This window comes from Anomaloglossus baeobatrachus, chromosome 1 (genome assembly GCF_048569485.1).
Source record: "Anomaloglossus baeobatrachus isolate aAnoBae1 chromosome 1, aAnoBae1.hap1, whole genome shotgun sequence".
NCBI classification, from domain to species: domain Eukaryota; kingdom Metazoa; phylum Chordata; class Amphibia; order Anura; family Aromobatidae; genus Anomaloglossus; species Anomaloglossus baeobatrachus.
In genome coordinates this window covers 479,778,183-479,795,353 of record NC_134353.1, presented here as the reverse complement: position 1 = coordinate 479,795,353, position 17,171 = coordinate 479,778,183, and the positions used below count along the sequence as shown (strand labels likewise).

At 52.3% G+C, this 17,171-nt stretch overlaps 1 protein-coding gene across 1 annotated transcript in view; it reads right to left on the bottom strand.

Moving 5' to 3' along the window:
* Positions 1 to 17,171, bottom strand: part of CPAMD8 (C3 and PZP like alpha-2-macroglobulin domain containing 8) — a 299,461-nt gene that overhangs the window by 53,716 nt on the left and 228,574 nt on the right. The window contains exon 35 of the mRNA XM_075314975.1: positions 1,439 to 1,647. Coding sequence (XP_075171090.1) covers positions 1,439 to 1,647 — 209 coding nt within the window. The remainder of the gene's footprint in view (positions 1 to 1,438; positions 1,648 to 17,171) is intronic.

Genomic DNA, 17,171 nt, shown 5'->3' with positions numbered 1-17,171 from the left:
CGGAAAGCGCGGTCTGTTGAGAGGCTGAACAAGGCGCGGGCGAAGGTTAATAGGGCGATTTCAAAGTTTGTTAGTCGGAATGGGGGTGTTTGTATCCGGCATGTGGAGTTGGAAAGGACGGAAGAGGAATTTTGGTTGGCGGACGGGGTACACTTAAAGGCGGTAGGGATCGATTTGTGGACCCTCGGCTTACAGGGAGGTATTGAAAGGGCCCTGAGGTTGAGGGGGGTCTCAGGCACTTGAAGGTTATCAAGGTGCCTTCGTTGTGGCGTGTTATTGGTGGGTCCTTGAAGTTGGTTTAAAATTGTTCGGGGAATCCATACGGGTGTGGATCCCCTCATTGGCATAATTGCTGGTCACCTGGTGATTTGGAGGGGAATCCCGACGGGGATATCGGGGCCCCTGTGGGTGTGTTGGGGTTAATGAAGGATTAACCCTTACAGTTGGTGCGCCTGAGCCAGTGTGGGTAACGGCTGGGAGCAAGTTGGTTTTATGGTTCGGTTTATGGGGATCACCAGGGTTGTAGCTTCAAGGACCTTACCATAATGCAATTTTATTGGTTATGTATTTATGTTAATAAAATGGCTGCTATGGCCAGAATTATCCAAAGATATTCGGTGTCTGCGTAGTCATTTTAGATAAGAATGGGAATGGTAGAAGGAGACGGGAGGAAGACCGGAGTCAGCAATTCCAGGGTCAAGAGAGGACGGAGCATTGCCCCCCCCTCCCCCCCCGGGGCATTTGCGGAGGCCTGCATGACCCCTGATTGGTGGGGAGGTCAGGGTGTCATGGGTGGGGGAGGGGGAGCGAGCCCGTTTTGAAAGGATTGGAGGGGAAAAGGGGAGGAGCGGCACTTTCCCGCTCCCCTGGCTGAAGGACGAGTCCCGCCCGCCCTCCCTGATATTTATGGTATGTCTGGGTGTGCATCATACGTTAGAAGGGGGGGGGGAGGATTTATCGGGTCGTAGTGGCTGATTGGCGTGTTATTGGTGGGTCCTTGAAGTTGGTTTAAAATTGTTCGGGGAATCCATACGGGTGTGGATCCCCTCATTGGCATAATTGCTGGTCACCTGGTGATTTGGAGGGGAATCCCGACGGGGATATCGGGGCCCCTGTGGGTGTGTTGGGGTTAATGAAGGATTAACCCTTACAGTTGGTGCGCCTGAGCCAGTGTGGGTAACGGCTGGGAGCAAGTTGGTTTTATGGTTCGGTTTATGGGGATCACCAGGGTTGTAGCTTCAAGGACCTTACCATAATGCAATTTTATTGGTTATGTATTTATGTTAATAAAATGGCTGCTATGGCCAGAATTATCCAAAGATATTCGGTGTCTGCGTAGTCATTTTAGATAAGAATGGGAATGGTAGAAGGAGACGGGAGGAAGACCGGAGTCAGCAATTCCAGGGTCAAGACAGATCACACAGCTGAGCATTCTAACCTTGTGCAGGCTTCCAAGGTGACTTTGTATTCTTGATGGTCTTGGTGTGAACCAGGATCATCATCATCGGGAAGCGCTCTCTCTCTGAGAAGTGTCTCCAGACGGCTAGCTTGTCTACGGTCTCTTCGCGGCTTTGGTTCTTTGAGATTGACTAACAGCATGAAAGCTGGCTTGGTAACAGGGTCAGGAACATTGTAATGGACATCAATCTGTAAAGCAAAAATCAATGATCTGCATAACATAAAGTTAATCTGTCAGCATGATTTCACACCCCAAACTATTATATGTGCATGTATCTGATGAACTACAATTGTGCTCAAAAGTTTACATACCCCGGCAGATATTTTGCTTTCTTAGCTTTTTTTCAGAGAATATGAATGATAACTCAAAATCTTTTTTTTTTCCACTCATGGTTAGTGGTTGGGTGAAGCCATTTATTGTCAAACTACTGTGTTTTCTCATTTTAAATCATAATGACAACCAAAAACTTCCAAATGACCCTGATCAAAAGTTCACATACCCCATTTTCTTAATACCGTGTATAGCCTCCTCTAACATCAGTGACAGCTTGAAGTCTTTTGTGGTAGTTGTGTCGCGGACGGGGAGGACGCCGTCGCTGCTGCGCTCTCGCTCGGGTCCGACGCTGCTGCGTGGCTCGAGCGGTGGGCCAGATCCGGGGACTCGAGCGGCGCTCCTCGCCCGTGAGTGAAAGGGGTGGTTAGTTTTGGGGATTTAGTCCGTGACGCCACCCACGGGTCGTGGTGAAGATAGGCACCACCGCTGCTGGTGACGGGGATCCCGGGAGCGATGGTAGGGAGTAGCTGGGATGTTGTTTTCCCCCTCCATGGGTAGGGGTCGGTGGTCCCGGGCCCGATGATGTTGTGACGTGGAGGCAGGGTCGGTGAGGTGCAGGGTTGCAGGGACAGCGCGGCGCGGTGCCGGATGGCACGGGTGTACTCACTCAGCAAGAAAGGTACAAAGTCCTCGGTAAACCAAACGGCTAGATGGACGGGTCCCGCAGCCGGCTGCTGTGTCTCTCCCCGGACAGGTGATGGCGGCTGTCTTTCCCTTCACCTTGATGTCCTTCTTCTGACTCCTATGGATTCCCAACGGTAGTCCGCTCCCCGGTGTATGGGTACCGGAGGAGCCCGTTTGCCCGCAGACGCTGGCCCTTGGGTCTCTAGCCTTAGGCGGTAGCTGTATACCCTCACGGTGTGGGCGGTTGCCTTCCATCGGGACTTTTGCTGTTGTGAAACCCCTGGGGTTCCAGTCACATTCAGATCTGACTATTGACGGCGGCTCCAAGCCTGGTCTGGGTCCGATGGCCCTGCCTGTCTGTGCTGGCTTCACTTCGCTCCCCGGTCGGTACCGGCAGGCCGTCGCCCGTTCCCGGTCCTACGGTTCCGCGTTGCTCCACCACTCCTGCAGACGGCCACCACCGTCTGCCAACCTTGCTATCAGTGCCTGGACCACAAACCCAGACACCCAAGTGCGTGCTCCTCTCACTTCAAACTCCTAAACTGTTCTGTCACTTTTCCCGCCTCCAGGCCTGTGAACTCCTTGGTGGGTGGAGCCAACCGCTTAGCTCCGCCCCACCTGGTGTGGACATCAGACACTGGAGGGAGGCAACAAGGGTTTTGTGTTTGGCTGGTGTCCCTGTCTAGTGGGGGTGGGGTGTTTGTATGTTATCTGTGACGACCTGGCTAGGCCAGGGCGCCACAGTTGTGGATGAGACTCTTTATTTTCTCAGATGGTAAAGCTGCCCATTCATCTTGGAAAAAACCCTCCATTTCCTGTAAATTCCTGGGCTTTCTTGCATGAACTGCGTGCTTGAGTTCTCCCCAGAGTGGCTCAATGATATTGAGGTCAGGAGACTGAGATGGCCACTCCAGAACTTTCACTTTGTTCTGCTGTATCCAATGACAGGTCAACTTGGCCTTCTGTTTTGGATCGTTGTCATGTTGGAACGTCCAAGTATGTCCCATGCGCAGCTTCCAGGCTGATGAGCGTAAATTTGCCTCCTGTATTTGCTGATAACATGCTGCATACATCTTTCCTTCAACTTTGACGAAGTTTCCTGTGCCTTTGTAGCTCACACATCCCCACATCATCTGTGATCCACTTCTGTGCTTTACAGTAGCAATGGTGTTCCTTTCATCATAGGCCTTGTTAACACCTCTCCAAATGTAACGTTTATGGTTGGGGCCAAAAAGTTCGATTTTGGTCTCATCACTCCAAATTACCTTGTTCCAGAAGTTTTGAGGCTTGCCTCTGTGCTGTTTGGCATATTGTAGGCGAGGTACTTTGTGGCATTTGTGCAGTAATGGCTTTCTTCTGGCGACTCGACCATGCAGCCCATTTTTCTTCAAGTGCCTCCTTATTGTGCATCTTGAAACAGCCACTCCGCTAGTTTTCAGTGAGTCCTGTATTTCAGCTGATGTTATTTATGGGTTTTTTTTGCATCCCAATCAATTTTCCTGGCAGTTGTGGCAGAAAGTTTTATTTGTCTACCTGATCGTGATTTGGTTTTTACAGAGCCCGATTTTCCTTTTGTTAATCCCAGTTTGAACACTACTAACTGGCATTATCAATTCCTTGGATATTTTTTTGTATCCTTTTCATGTTTTATACTATTCAACTACCTTTTCCCGTAGATCTATTGACAATTCTTTTCCATTCCCCATGACTCACAATCCAGAAATGTCAATGGTTGGATGAAGGCTTTCATACACCGCGCCAAAGATCACTTGATGAATTCTTGGATTAATGTAAACTTTTATTTTTGTACAGGTCTACGCGTTTCAGGAGGCTCAGCTCCCTTCATCAGGACCAAAAGGCATAAGATACATCAAATCTGCCAAAGTCTGTGTATACAAGACATATATACCCAGTGTGACGTCAAAGAACTGCCCACAGAGAAAAAAATCGGCGGGAAAAAACATCTGAAATAGCATGGTGTGACGTAATGTCTTCGGAAATAAGAAAAATAACATGTAACCATCAGAAACAGTTTTAACACACTTAGGATCAAATAAACATAACAGTGAAAAAATAAAAATAAAAACATATAATAATCAAATAATGTGTAATTATTGAGAAAAAAATATATATATACATGTCCAAATGTATCAATGATTGTTTCAAGACGCTATGACCATGGTGAGAAGGTCTAGAACCTATAGCACCCATAGACCATAAGCTACACAAAGGACACGCAGAAACGTGCGATCAGTCCACACACCCAGACAGGTGTGAGGTGTCGGTCTATGTGAAAGTATGTGAGAAAGGAAAAAGGATTGTAGAAAACGAGGAATGAAGTAAAACGTGAACATATATTTCAGATCACAATTATGGCTCTGTTAGAAAAGAGAGGTGACAAAGGTTCAGGAGCGTGGGAAAAAAACACAATGCGCACGCGCCAGTGAAAGCTCTTTTGGCTCAATTAGAAGAGAAAGGTGACAAGGTTCAAGAGCGTGGGAAAAGGCAAAGTGCGCACGCGTCAGTGAAAGCCGTATGCCAGTGCAATGCAAAAGCCGGGCGGCTAGGGACAGAGCGAACAAAGTTCAACAGCGTGGGAAAAAAAGGGGGGGGGGGGGGTGAGAAGGCATATATTTCTGAGGGAAAAACGTGTGTTGAATGAAGTAAAGTGGATGTATGAACAAAAGGACATAACCTATCTGCATATATGTATATGTAGAAAGATTATTGTGATCCGTATATCTTAGGCCCGTTTCACACGTCAGTGAAAAACAGTGACGTTTTTCACTGGCGTGTAAAACACGCACATGTCCCTGCGTATGCCGTGAATCATGGCACACGTGGGTTGTCTAAGTGCAATCCGGGCTCCGTTATCCGTGGCCCGTGATTGCACTTAGAAATCAACTCACCTGCGCCCGCTCCCGCTGTCAGGGCCGTATTTGCCACTAGGCACCCGTGGTCCCGTGCCTAGGGCGGCACGTTGCGGGGGGCGGCACTTTCTGGCAGCAAAAAAAAAATTATATAATTTTTTTTTTTTTTACATCCCCGCCCCCTGTCCCTCCCTCCGTTACACTCGGCTGTGTTCGGGGGGGGTGGGGGTGAGAGGGAGGGGAGGCGCACTTCTGTCTATTTAAATACATGGCGGGCGCCAGGCATGGTGAGCTGATTAACCCCGGACGTTCCATCGCCTGCACTTCCGGGGTCAGAGGCGCGCGGGCGCGACAATCAGCTGACTGCCCCGTGCTGCAGCGTCCAATGCTGCAGACGACCCACGCCGCGGAGGAGGACGCGTCTGCAGCTGGAGCCAGCCAGAAGAGGAGCCAGCCAGAGCAGGGCGGCGGGCACCGGAGCAGGTAAGGCAGAGGCAGAGCCTAGAATGTATGGGCTCCTTACAGGTTAGTTGATGATCGCTGCGATGCCTCTTTTTGTCCACTATAATCATGCAAGGGGAGGCTGGGGGGAAAGAGGCTGAGGCTGGGGGAGGCTGGGAAGAGAGAGAGAGGCTGAGGCTGGGAAGAGAGAGAGGCTTAGGCTGGGGGGAGGCTGGGAAGAGAGAGAGGCTGAGGCTGGGAAGAGAGAGAGGCTGGGCAGAGAAAGAGGCTGAGGCTGGGAAGAGAGAGAGGCTTAGGCTGGGGGGACGCTGGGAAGAGAGAGAGGCTGGGGGGAGGCTGGGAAGAGAGGCTGAGTCTGGGGGGAGAGAGGCTGAGGCTGGGGGAGAGGGAGGCTGGGGGGAAAGAGATGCTGAGGCTGGGGGGAGAGAGAGGCTGAGGCTGGGGGGAGAGAGAGGCTGGGGGGAGAGAGAGGCTGAGGCTGGGGGGAGAGAGGCTGAGGCTGGGGGGGGAGGCTGGGGGGAGAGAGAGGCTAAGGCTGGGGGGGAGGCTGGGGGGAGAGAGGCTGGGGGGAGAGAGGCTGGGGGGAGAGAGGCTGAGGCTGGGGGGAGAGAGAGGCTGAAGCTGGGGGGAGGCTGGGGGGAGAGGCTGAGAGGAGAAAGGCTGATGCTGGGGGAGGCTGAGGGGAGAGGGAGGCTGGGGGGAGAGAGAGGCTGAGGCTGGGGGGGAGGCTGGGGGGAGAGAGAGGCTGAGGCTGGGGGGAGAGAGGCTGAGGCTGGGGGGGAGGCTGGGGAGAGAGAGAGGCTGAGGCTGGGGAGGAGAGAGGCAGATGCTGGGGGAGGCTGGGAGGAGAGAGACTGATTCTGGGGGAGGCTGATGCTGATGCTGGGGGAGGCTGGGAAGGGGAGGGTTGGAGGAGGGAAGCTGATGCTGAGGGAGACTTGGAGGAGGGAGGCTGATGCTGGGGGAGGCTGGGAGGAGGGAGGCTAATGCTGGGGGAGGCTAGGAGGAGGGAGGCTGATGCTGGGGGAGGCTGGGAGGAGGGAGGCTGATGCTGGGGGAGGTTGGGAGGAGGGAGGCTGATGCTGGGGGAGGTTGGGAGGAGGGAGGCTGATGCTGAGGGAGGCTGGGAGGAGGGAGGCTGATGCTGGGGGAGGCTGGGAGGAGGGAGGCTGAGGCTGGGGGAGGCTGGGAGGAGGGAGGCTGAGGCTGGGGGAGGCTGAGGCTGCGGAAGGCTGGGAGGAGAGAGGCTGAGGCTGGGGGAGGCTGGGAGGAGGGAGGCTGAGGCTGGGGGAGGCTGAGGCTGGGGGAGGCTGAGGCTGGGGGAGGCTGGGAGGAGGAAGGCTGAGGCTGGGGGAGGCTGAGGCTGGGGGAGGCTGAGGCTGGGGGAGGCTGGGAGGAGGGAGGCTGAGGCTGGGGGAGGCTGATGCTGGGGGAGGCTGGGAGGGGGGAGGCTGATGCTGAGGGAGGCTGATGCTGGGGGAGGCGGGGAGGGTGAGGCTTGGAGGAGGGAAGCTGAGGGAGGAGGGAGGCTGATGCTGGGAGGAGGGAGGCTGATGCTGGGGGAGGCTAGGAGGAGGGAGGCTGATGCTGGGAGGAGGGAGGCTGATGCTGGGGGAGGCTAGGAGGAGGGAGGCTGATGCTGGGAGGAGGGAGGCTGATGCTGGGGGAGGCTAGGAGGAGGGAGGCTGATGCTGGGAGGAGGGAGGCTGATGCTGGGGGAGGCTAGGAGGAGGGAGGCTGATGCTGGGAGGAGGGAGGCTGATGCTGGGGGAGGCTAGGAGGAGGGAGGCTGATGCTGGGAGGAGGGAGGCTGATGCTGGGGGAGGCTAGGAGGAGGGAGGCTGATGCTGGGAGGATGGAGGCTGATGCTGGGGGAGGCTAGGAGGAGGGAGGCTGATGCTGGGAGGATGGAGGCTGATGCTGGGGGAGGCTAGGAGGAGGGAGGCTGATGCTGGGAGGAGGGAGGCTGATGCTGGGGGAGGCTGATGCTGAGGGAGGCTGATGCTGAGGGAGGCTGATGCTGGGGGAGGCTGGGAGGAGGGAGGCTGATGCTGGGGGAGCCTGGGAGGAGGGAGGCTGATGCTGGGGGAGGCTGGAAAGAGGGAGGCTGATGCTGGGGGAGGCTGGGAAGAGGGAGGCTGATGCTGGGGGAGGCTGGGAGGAGAGAGGCTGATGCTGGGGGAGGCTGGGAGGGGGAGGAGGGAGGCTGATGCTCTGGGAGGCTGATGCTGGGGGAGGCTTGGAGGAGGGGGGCTGGGAGGAGGGAGGCTGATGCTGGGGGAGGCTGGGAGGAGGGAGGCTGATGCTGGGGGAGGCTGGGAGGAGGGAGGCTGATGCTGGGAGGAGGGAGGCTGATGCTGGGGGAGGCTGGGAGGAAGGAGGCTGATGCGGGGAAGCTGGGAGCAGGGAGGCTGATGCTGGGGGAGGCTGGGAGGAGAGAGGCTGATGCTGGAGGAGGCTAATGCTGGGGGAGGCTGGGAGGAGAGAGGCTGATGCTGGAGGAGGCTCATACTGGGGGAGGATGGGAGGAGAGAGGCTGATGCTGGGGTAAGCTGGGAGCAGGGAGGCTGATGCTGAGGGAGGCTGGGGGGAGAGAGGCTGATGCTGGGGGGAGAGAAGCTGATGCTGGGGGAGAGGCTGCTGCTGGAGGCGGGGGGAGAGAGGCTGCTGCTGGGGGAATGGAAGAGAGGGGCCAATGCTAGAGACAGATGACAAGGGTTAAGGGATAGAGCAATGACAATATCGATGGGGGGGAGTGTAAGGACTCAGAATAAGAGGGGGGCAGCATTGGGAGCTCATTATGGAGAAGGGGCAGCATGTGTGGGCTCAGTATGGAGTGGAACAATGTAGTGGAGTCAATATCAAGAGTGGGGTAGTGTGTGTGTGTGTGTGTGTGTGTCTCAGCATAAGCGCTAGTGTGGTGGTCTTAGTATGATGAGTGGGGCAGCATGGAGATGTCATTATGGAAAAGAGGAAGGCAGCATTAGGAGCTCATGGAGAGGGGCAGCATGCACGGGACATTGTGAGGAGGGGGCAACATGCATGGGACATTGTGAGGAGAGGGCAGCATGCATGGGACATTGTGAGGAGGGGCAGCATGCATCGGACACTGTCAGGAGGGGGCAGCATGCATGGGACACTGTCAGGATGGGGCAGCATGCATGGGATACTGTCAGGAGGGGGCAGCATGCATGGGACACTGTCAGGAGGGGGCAGCATGCATGGGACACTGTCAGGAGGGGGCAGCATGCATGGGACACTGTGAGGAGGGGGCAGAATGCATGGGATACTGTGAGGAGGGGGCAGCATGCATGGGACATTGTGAGGAGGGGGAAGCATGCATGGGACATTGTGAGGAGGGGGAAGCATGCATGGGACATTGTGAAGAGGGGGAAGCATGCATGGGACATTGTGAGGAGTGGGAAGCATGCATGGGACATTGTGAGGAGGGGGCAGTATGCATGGGACATTGTGAGGAGGGGGAAGCATGCATGGGACACTGAGGAGGGGGAAGCATGCATGGGACATTGTGAGGAGGGGGCAGCATGCATGGGACATTGTGAGGAGGGGGAAGCATGCATGGGACACTGAGGAGGGGGAAGCATGCATGGGATATTGTGAGGAGGGGGAAGCATGCATGGGACATTGTGAGGAGGGGGCAGCATGCATGGGACATTGTGAGGAGGGGGCAGTATGCATGGGACATTGTGAGGAGGGGGCAGCATGCATGGGACATTGTGAGGAGGGGGCAGCATGCATGGGACACTGTGAGGAAGGGGCAGCATGCATGGGACATTGTGAGGAGGGGGCAGCAAGCATGGGACATTGTGAGGAGGGGGCAACAAGCATGGGACATTGTGAGGAGGGGGCAGCATGCATGGGACACTGTGAGGAGGGGGCAGCATGCATGGGACACTGTGAGGAGGGGGCAGCATGCATGGGACATTGTGAGGAGGGGGCAGCATGCATGGGACACTGTGAGGAGGGGGCAGCATGCATGGGACATTGTGAGGAGGGGGCAGCATGCATGGGACACTGTGAGGAGGGGGCAGCATGCATGGGACACTGTGAGGAGGGGGCAGCATGCATGGGACACTGTGAGGAGGGGGCAGCAAGCATGGGACATTGTGAGGAGGGGGCAGCATGCATGGGACATTGTGAGGAGGGGGCAGCATGCATGGGACACTGTGAGGAGGGGGCAGCATGCATGGGACACTGTGAGGAGGGGGCAGCATGCATGGGACATTGTGAGGAGGGGGCAGCATGCATGGGACACTGTGAGGAGGGGGCAGCATGCATGGGACACTGTGAGGAGGGGGCAGCATGCATGGGACATTGTGAGGAGGGGGCAGCATGCATGGGACACTGTGAGGAGGGGGCAGCATGCATGGGACACTGTGAGGAGGGGGCAGCATGCATGGGACACTGTGAGGAGGGGGCAGCATGCATGGGACACTGTGAGGAGGGGGCAGTATGCATGGGACTTTGTGAGGAGGGGGCAGCATGCATGGGACACTGTGAGGAGGGGGCAGCATGCATGGGACACTGTGAGGAGGAGGCAGCATGCATGGGACACTGAGGAGGAGGCAGCATGCATGGGACACTGTGAGGAGGAGGCAGCATGCATGGGACACTGTGAGAAGGGGGCAGCATGCATGGGACACTGTGAGGAGGGGGCAGTATGCATGGGACATTGTGAGGAGGGGGCAGCATGCATGGGACACTATGAGGAGGGGGCAGCATGCATGGGACACTGTAAGGAGGGGGCAGCATGCATGGGACACTGAGGAGGAGGCAGCATGCATGGGACACTGTGAGGAGGGGGCAGCATGCATGGGACACTGTGAGGAGGGGGCAGCATGCATGGGACACTGTGAGGAGGGGGCAGTATGCATGGGACATTGTGAGGAGGGGGCAGCATGCATGGGACACTGTGAGGAGGGGGCAGCATGCATGGGACACTGTGAGGAGGGGGCAGCATGCATGAGACATTGTGAGGAGGGGGCAGCATGCATGGGACACTGTGAGGAGGGGGCAGCATGTGAGGACAATGTGCAGATCATATTTCATAATTGAGGAAGGTGTGGTGGGTATAATTTATAAGGGAGGGCAGTGTGTAGTTTATTAGGGGCAGTGTCACAGTCACAGTATATAAGTGGGGACGGTGTGGTGGGAATATTTTATACTCATGCTATGTTGTGATGTGCCTGTGGTGATCCCCATTGGGGGGGGGGGGGGGTTAGTGCCCTTCGTTTCTCATTGATACTTTTTCAAGTGTTTTACAGAGTAGTTCTGCCTTAAACAGATGTCGTGTGCGAAAACTCAGTTTTACGTTGTCACTAAGGGGCGCGACCACTTAAAGTGCCTAGGGCAGCATGAAGGCAAAATACAGCCCTGCCCGCTGTCCATGGTGCTGATCGCTCCCGCGGTGCAGCATCAGGCCGGCGGTGACCCCCGCAGCAGCTGCTTCCGGGTCGGCTGTGTCGCGCATAATGAATATACGCGGCAGTAATCAGCCGGCTTAGAAGCAGCAGGGAGGCCGGGCTGCAGAGGACATCGCTGGACGCTGGGTGAGTTAAAATGTTTATTATTTTAAATGCACGTTTTTTTCTGGCACGTGTTTCACGGACCACACCACTGCGTGGTCCGTGGAACATCAGTGATGCCAGAAAAAAATGGACATGTCTCCGTGCAGCAATCACGCACATGCGGGTACGCTGCACGGAGATACGTGCAGTGACAAATCACTGACGTGTGAGCAGACCCATTCATTATAATGGGTCTGCGTATGTCAGTGATTCTGGTACGTTTAAAAAAAAGCACAAACGTACCAGAATCACTGACGTGTGAAAGGGGCCTTAAGGGGATATAAGAAGGTGTACGTCTTTATACTGAAGACCGGTATAAAGGCAAAAAAAACATCACAAACAACAATTGATATATGCATCTAGAAACATATTTCGAGAAAGTATATAAATATACCAAAAACAATGGTTTTACATGGTACAACAAAAAACAATAAAAAATGTAGAATGACAATGACTCAATGGAATCAATATCATTTAATAAAATATATATAAAAACAAAAAAACAAAAAAGTGAGCCGGAGTATGAGATGGTATACATGGAGCTTGTGAGCTCATGTTCACACTGGCCATTAAACAAAGAGAAACCAAGGGAAAAATTGTGAAAACATACCCTGCTGTAACTAAATAAAAGCATAGTGCATATAAACATAGGGTACTTATGTATACCATCTCATACTCCGGCTCACTTTTTTGTTTTTATGTAGTTTTTTTGTATTCAGTACAAATGGGGTGTGGCCCTCCCTCTTGGTGAGCTGGACATTTCATTCTGTGAATCCCCCTGACTGTGTGTGTCCTGTTGGGACCCGGTCGCTCTCTGCCCTTAGCCACATTGAGGCCTATTTTAGACCCATGGTAAGGTTTTAATATTAGAGAGTGTAGGTACTATCCCAACTGGGTACACCTTGGCGTTGGTGGGATAGCTTTATGCTTTTTTTGATCAAAAACAGTGTTTACTAAGTACCCTATGTTTATATGCACTATGCTTTTATTTAGTTACAGCAGGGTATGTTTTCACAATTTTTCCCTTGGTTTCTCTTTGTTTAATGGCCAGTGTGAACATGAGCTCACAAGCTCCATGTATACCATCTCATACTCCGGCTCACTTTTTTGTTTTTATGTAGTTTTTTTGTATTCAGTACAAATGGGGTGTGGCCCTCCCTCTTGGTGAGCTGGACATTTCATTCTGTGAATCCCCCTGACTGTGTGTGTCCTGTTGGGACCCGGTCGCTCTCTGCCCTTAGCCACATTGAGGCCTATTTTAGACCCATGGTAAGGTTTTAATATTAGAGAGTGTAGGTACTATCCCAACTGGGTACACCTTGGTGTTGGTGGGATAGCTTTATGCTTTTTTTGATCAAAAACAGTGTTTACTAAGTACCCTATGTTTATATGCACTATGCTTTTATTTAGTTACAGCAGGGTATGTTTTCACAATTTTTCCCTTGGTTTCTCTTTGTTTAATGGCCAGTGTGAACATGAGCTCACAAGCTCCATGTATACCATCTCATACTCCGGCTCACTTTTTTGTTTTTATGTAGTTTTTTTGTATTCAGTACAAATGGGGTGTGGCCCTCCCTCTTGGTGAGCTGGACATTTCATTCTGTGAATCCCCCTGACTGTGTGTGTCCTGTTGAGACCCAGTCGCTCTCTGCCCTTAGCCACATTGAGGCCTATTTTAGACCCATGGTAAGGTTTTAATATTAGAGAGTGTAGGTACTATCCCAACTGGGTACACCTTGGCGTTGGTGGGATAGCTTTATGCTTTTTTTGATCAAAAACAGTGTTTACTAAGTACCCTATGTTTATATGCACTATGCTTTTATTTAGTTACAGCAGGGTATGTTTTCACAATTTTTCCCTTGGTTTCTCTTTAATAAAATATATATGTAGAACAAAAAGGGGGGGGGATTGTTTGGGACACTATGACCGTAGTGAGAAAGTCCGAAGCTTGTATTGCCCCTAGATTCCATGGGTGACATGAGAACAAGTGGAATTTATCAACCCTACCCAGACTAGTGTACGGTGAGACTAAATGGCTCTCTTCATTTGCTGCGTGGAGGTGACAGGAGCAGCGGTTTCTTCTGCTGCTCCGGTCACCTCCATGCAGCACAGCTGGAAGCGACGCTGGACCATCCTGGATTCCGCTGGACATGGAGGGCTTTTTGGGGCTGATTAAAGTGGTGAACCAGGGAATGTTTGTGTTTTTTATTTCTAATAAAGGATTTTTCAGGTGTGTGTGTTTATTTACTGTAATTTACAGATTAATCATAGAAGGTATCTCGGGGAGACGCCTGACATGATTAATCTAGGACTTATTGGCAGCTATGGGCTGCCAATAACTCCTTATTACCCCGATTTGCCAACGCACCAGGGCAAATCGGGAAGAGCCGGATACTGTCCCAGAACAGTCGCATCTAATGTATGCGGCCATTCTGGGCGGCTGCTGACTGATATTGTTAGGCTGGAGGGCTCCCCATAACGTGGAGCTCCCCATCCTGAGAATACCAGCCTTCAGCCGTATGGCTTTATCTGGCTGGTATTAAATTTGGGGGGAACCGCACGCCGTTTTTTTTAATTATTTATTTATTTATTTCTATACTCCATAGTGACACGCCCACCGGCTGCTGTGATTGGGTGCAGTGAGACACCTGTCACTCAGCGTGGGGGCGTGTCTCACTGCAACCAATCATAGGCGCCGGTGGGCGGGGAAAGCAGGGAATACGAGATTGTTTAATGAGCGGCCGGCTTTTTCAAATTAGAAAAAGCCGCCGGAGCAATGTGAACGCCGTGCAGCGCCGGTGATCGGGGATCGGTGAGTATGAGAGAGGGGGGGCACTTCAGTCACTCGGGGGATTAGCGGTCACCGGTGAATCCTTCACAGGTGACCGCTAATCAGTACACGGCACACAGACAGAGCCGCGGCATGACAATGAAGTCGGGTGAAGTTCACCCGAGTTCATTCTCATCGCGCTACTCTGTCTGCTGTCTGCCGACAGTTTTCACGGTGGTTTTCACGGTTTTCACGGATGTGTGTTTTAGGTCTTACAACGTCCCCAATGACTAGCTAGGTCGTTCTGCAGGTCCGGATCGCTGTTGCGTCGTTGGCCAGGTCTGGATGTTTGACAGCTCACCAGCGACTCACCAGAGACTTTGTAGCGATCCTGGCCAGGTTGGGATCGCTGGTGGGATCGCTAGAAAGTCTCAGTGTGTAAAGAGGCCTTTACCTTTATTAGCTATTCAAACCCATTTGTGTCAACTTCTGTGCATGTTATCAGGCCAAAATCACCACGGTATGTGAACTTTTGATCAGCGTAAGTTGGATATTTTTGGTTGTCATTATAATTTAAAAACAGAAAACAGTAGTTTGACAATAAATGGCTTCACCCAACCACAAACCATGCGTGGAAAAAAAGTTTTTGGGTCATCATTCATATTCTCTGAAAAAAGGCAAAGAAAGCAAAAAATCTGCAAGTGTACAGTTAGGTCCAGAAATATTTGGACAGTAACACAATTTTCGCGAGTTGGGCTCTGCATGAACATTTCTGAACATGTTTTTGTAAACAGCTAAAATAACAAAACTTGTGTCACTGTCCAAATATTTCTGGACCTAACTGTATGTAAACTTTTGAGCACAACGGTATGTGTAGATCTGAAGCCTCTGTCACTGCAGCTCTATTTCCACCCAGTGCCACCTCCTCCTGCTTAACTGGTGACTCCTTTGCCTTAAGTCACACAGCATAGAGGCTGTCAATCAAGCAGAAGGAGAAGGTGCTCGACGATGAAAAGAGCTGGAGTGACAGAGGCTTCATACCTAAAAATAATAGCTCTTCAGTCTCATATGCTTATTAATTCAAATACTGATGTCTCAGTAATGGAGAAACAGACTTGGACTGTAAAGGTAAAGGTATGTATATGTTGAGGGGGTGGCAGGGGGCCGTAGTCATGAACAGAGGTGAACTCCTGCTTCAAGGCAGTGCTGCTTTTCCAGGTTGCACTCCTACCACCTACACAGTGCAACAAGGAACACCAAAACCCTCCTTCGTAAGAATTAAGTCAAAGACAGAGTCCAAGATAACGATTAACATCTCTTTACTGAAGAAAACACACACTTTCTGTGGAACACATCTGCTCCGGGCACATAGTTTTAACGTTACAGGCATGTTACGGTTTGTTTTCTTTATACTTTTTTTCTGCAGACTGCTCCCTCCTGTACTTCTCTCCAGCTACAATAGGATGGTCTCTCCTTCCCGGCAACACCACAGTGGCAGCTAGTAAATTCATAGAGTCCCACATAGATCTAACCGCATCCCCTTCCACAGGATTGTGATACACCACCGGACGGAGTTCCTTCACCACTGTCTGTGCTGACATGTTCGCCCAGGTCTATGTTACCTCACACCTAGACCAGTCTTATTGGAGTCAGTTCCTTCCCAGAAGTCTGTTACGTCACCACCGGAGTCCGCTCCAGCGACTTCTGCTCCGATCGCCAGGCTACGCCGTGTTCCTGCTGTGGATGGTGCTGGTAATGGGAGAGGAGTCGATGCCAGCAGCACCGGTGGGCGCAGGCTCCGATCATCCACTGGGTTGGGTTATCTTGGGATCTGAAGTACCACTGGCTGACTGTGGGTGGCGTGTGTCTTCCAGCTGAAGTTGCCAGTGTTCAGCTACAGCCAATGGGAAGACACCACACCCTTCTTAGCTCCCCTGCTGTCTGCTGACCTGTGCCAGAGATAGTTCTGATTTCCTGGCTCCTTATCCGCCCTATTCTGTTTTGTGATTCCTGTGTGCTGACTTCTCGTGTTTTCTGACTACCCTTCTGCCTGCTGTTTTTGTACCTCGCTGCCCAATCCGGATTTGACCTCTGCTATGTTTTCTGATTACGTCCTTGTCTGCCGATTCTGTCCCTGTTCTGCTATTCCTGGTTTGACCCTGCCTGACGACTACTCTCATCAGACTGCAGCCTTCCACAGGTAGTGATCTCCAGGGCCCTGTGTAATTCCAAATCCCTGTATAGGGGTTAAAGGGTTTCAGGGTTCTGGGGGTCCTGCTTGGTGAGTGGCTTCCCTCTAGTCTGTCCATTACATCCCACCTGAGTCTGTTGATCCAGGCAGGCGTTACAAAGTCCCACTAGAGCCGAGGACCACAACTTCAGAGTCAATCTGTGCCTTTCACTGCACCTGGCTACTGAATAACTCCTTTTTGCCTTGCTCTGGACCTCCTAGGGTGAGCCTCAGGGTCTAGCCAAATTTCTCTGGGCTTCTGTCACGATACCTTCCTTAGGTACAGCTTCCTCCCTCTTCATACCGGTGTCCCTATCTGACTGTTGCTGGGCAGATTTTAACCTTTAACTCCTTCAGCCCTGTTCTCCATCCCAACCCCAAACTAAAGGACCAGGGAGCAGTGACACCTAGTGGTGCCTGAAAACTGTGCACCCAAGAGCACACACACATAAAAACAAAATTTCCCATACATAAATACACAAAATAATCATGACGTCTTCAGGGGGGTTGCAGGGCACCGGTCAACCTCCTACATATATAAAGTGGGTGAAATAAGTATTGAGCACATCACCAATTCTCTAAGTAAATATTTTTTTTAAATGTGCCATTGATAATAATTTCGGGTGTCAGATGTCGGGAACAACCCATTCAGTGGCACCAGTATGGAGAAACAAGTTGCATGCATTGCTCAGGTGTGATTTTGGGCCATTCTTCCCGATAAACACTGTTCAAATCCTGAACTATATGACGTTTGCCAGAGCCGTATTCTAAAACACAGCCCCACACCATGATGTTCCCACCTCCAAGTGTCACTGCTGGCATGTGCAGTTCCTTT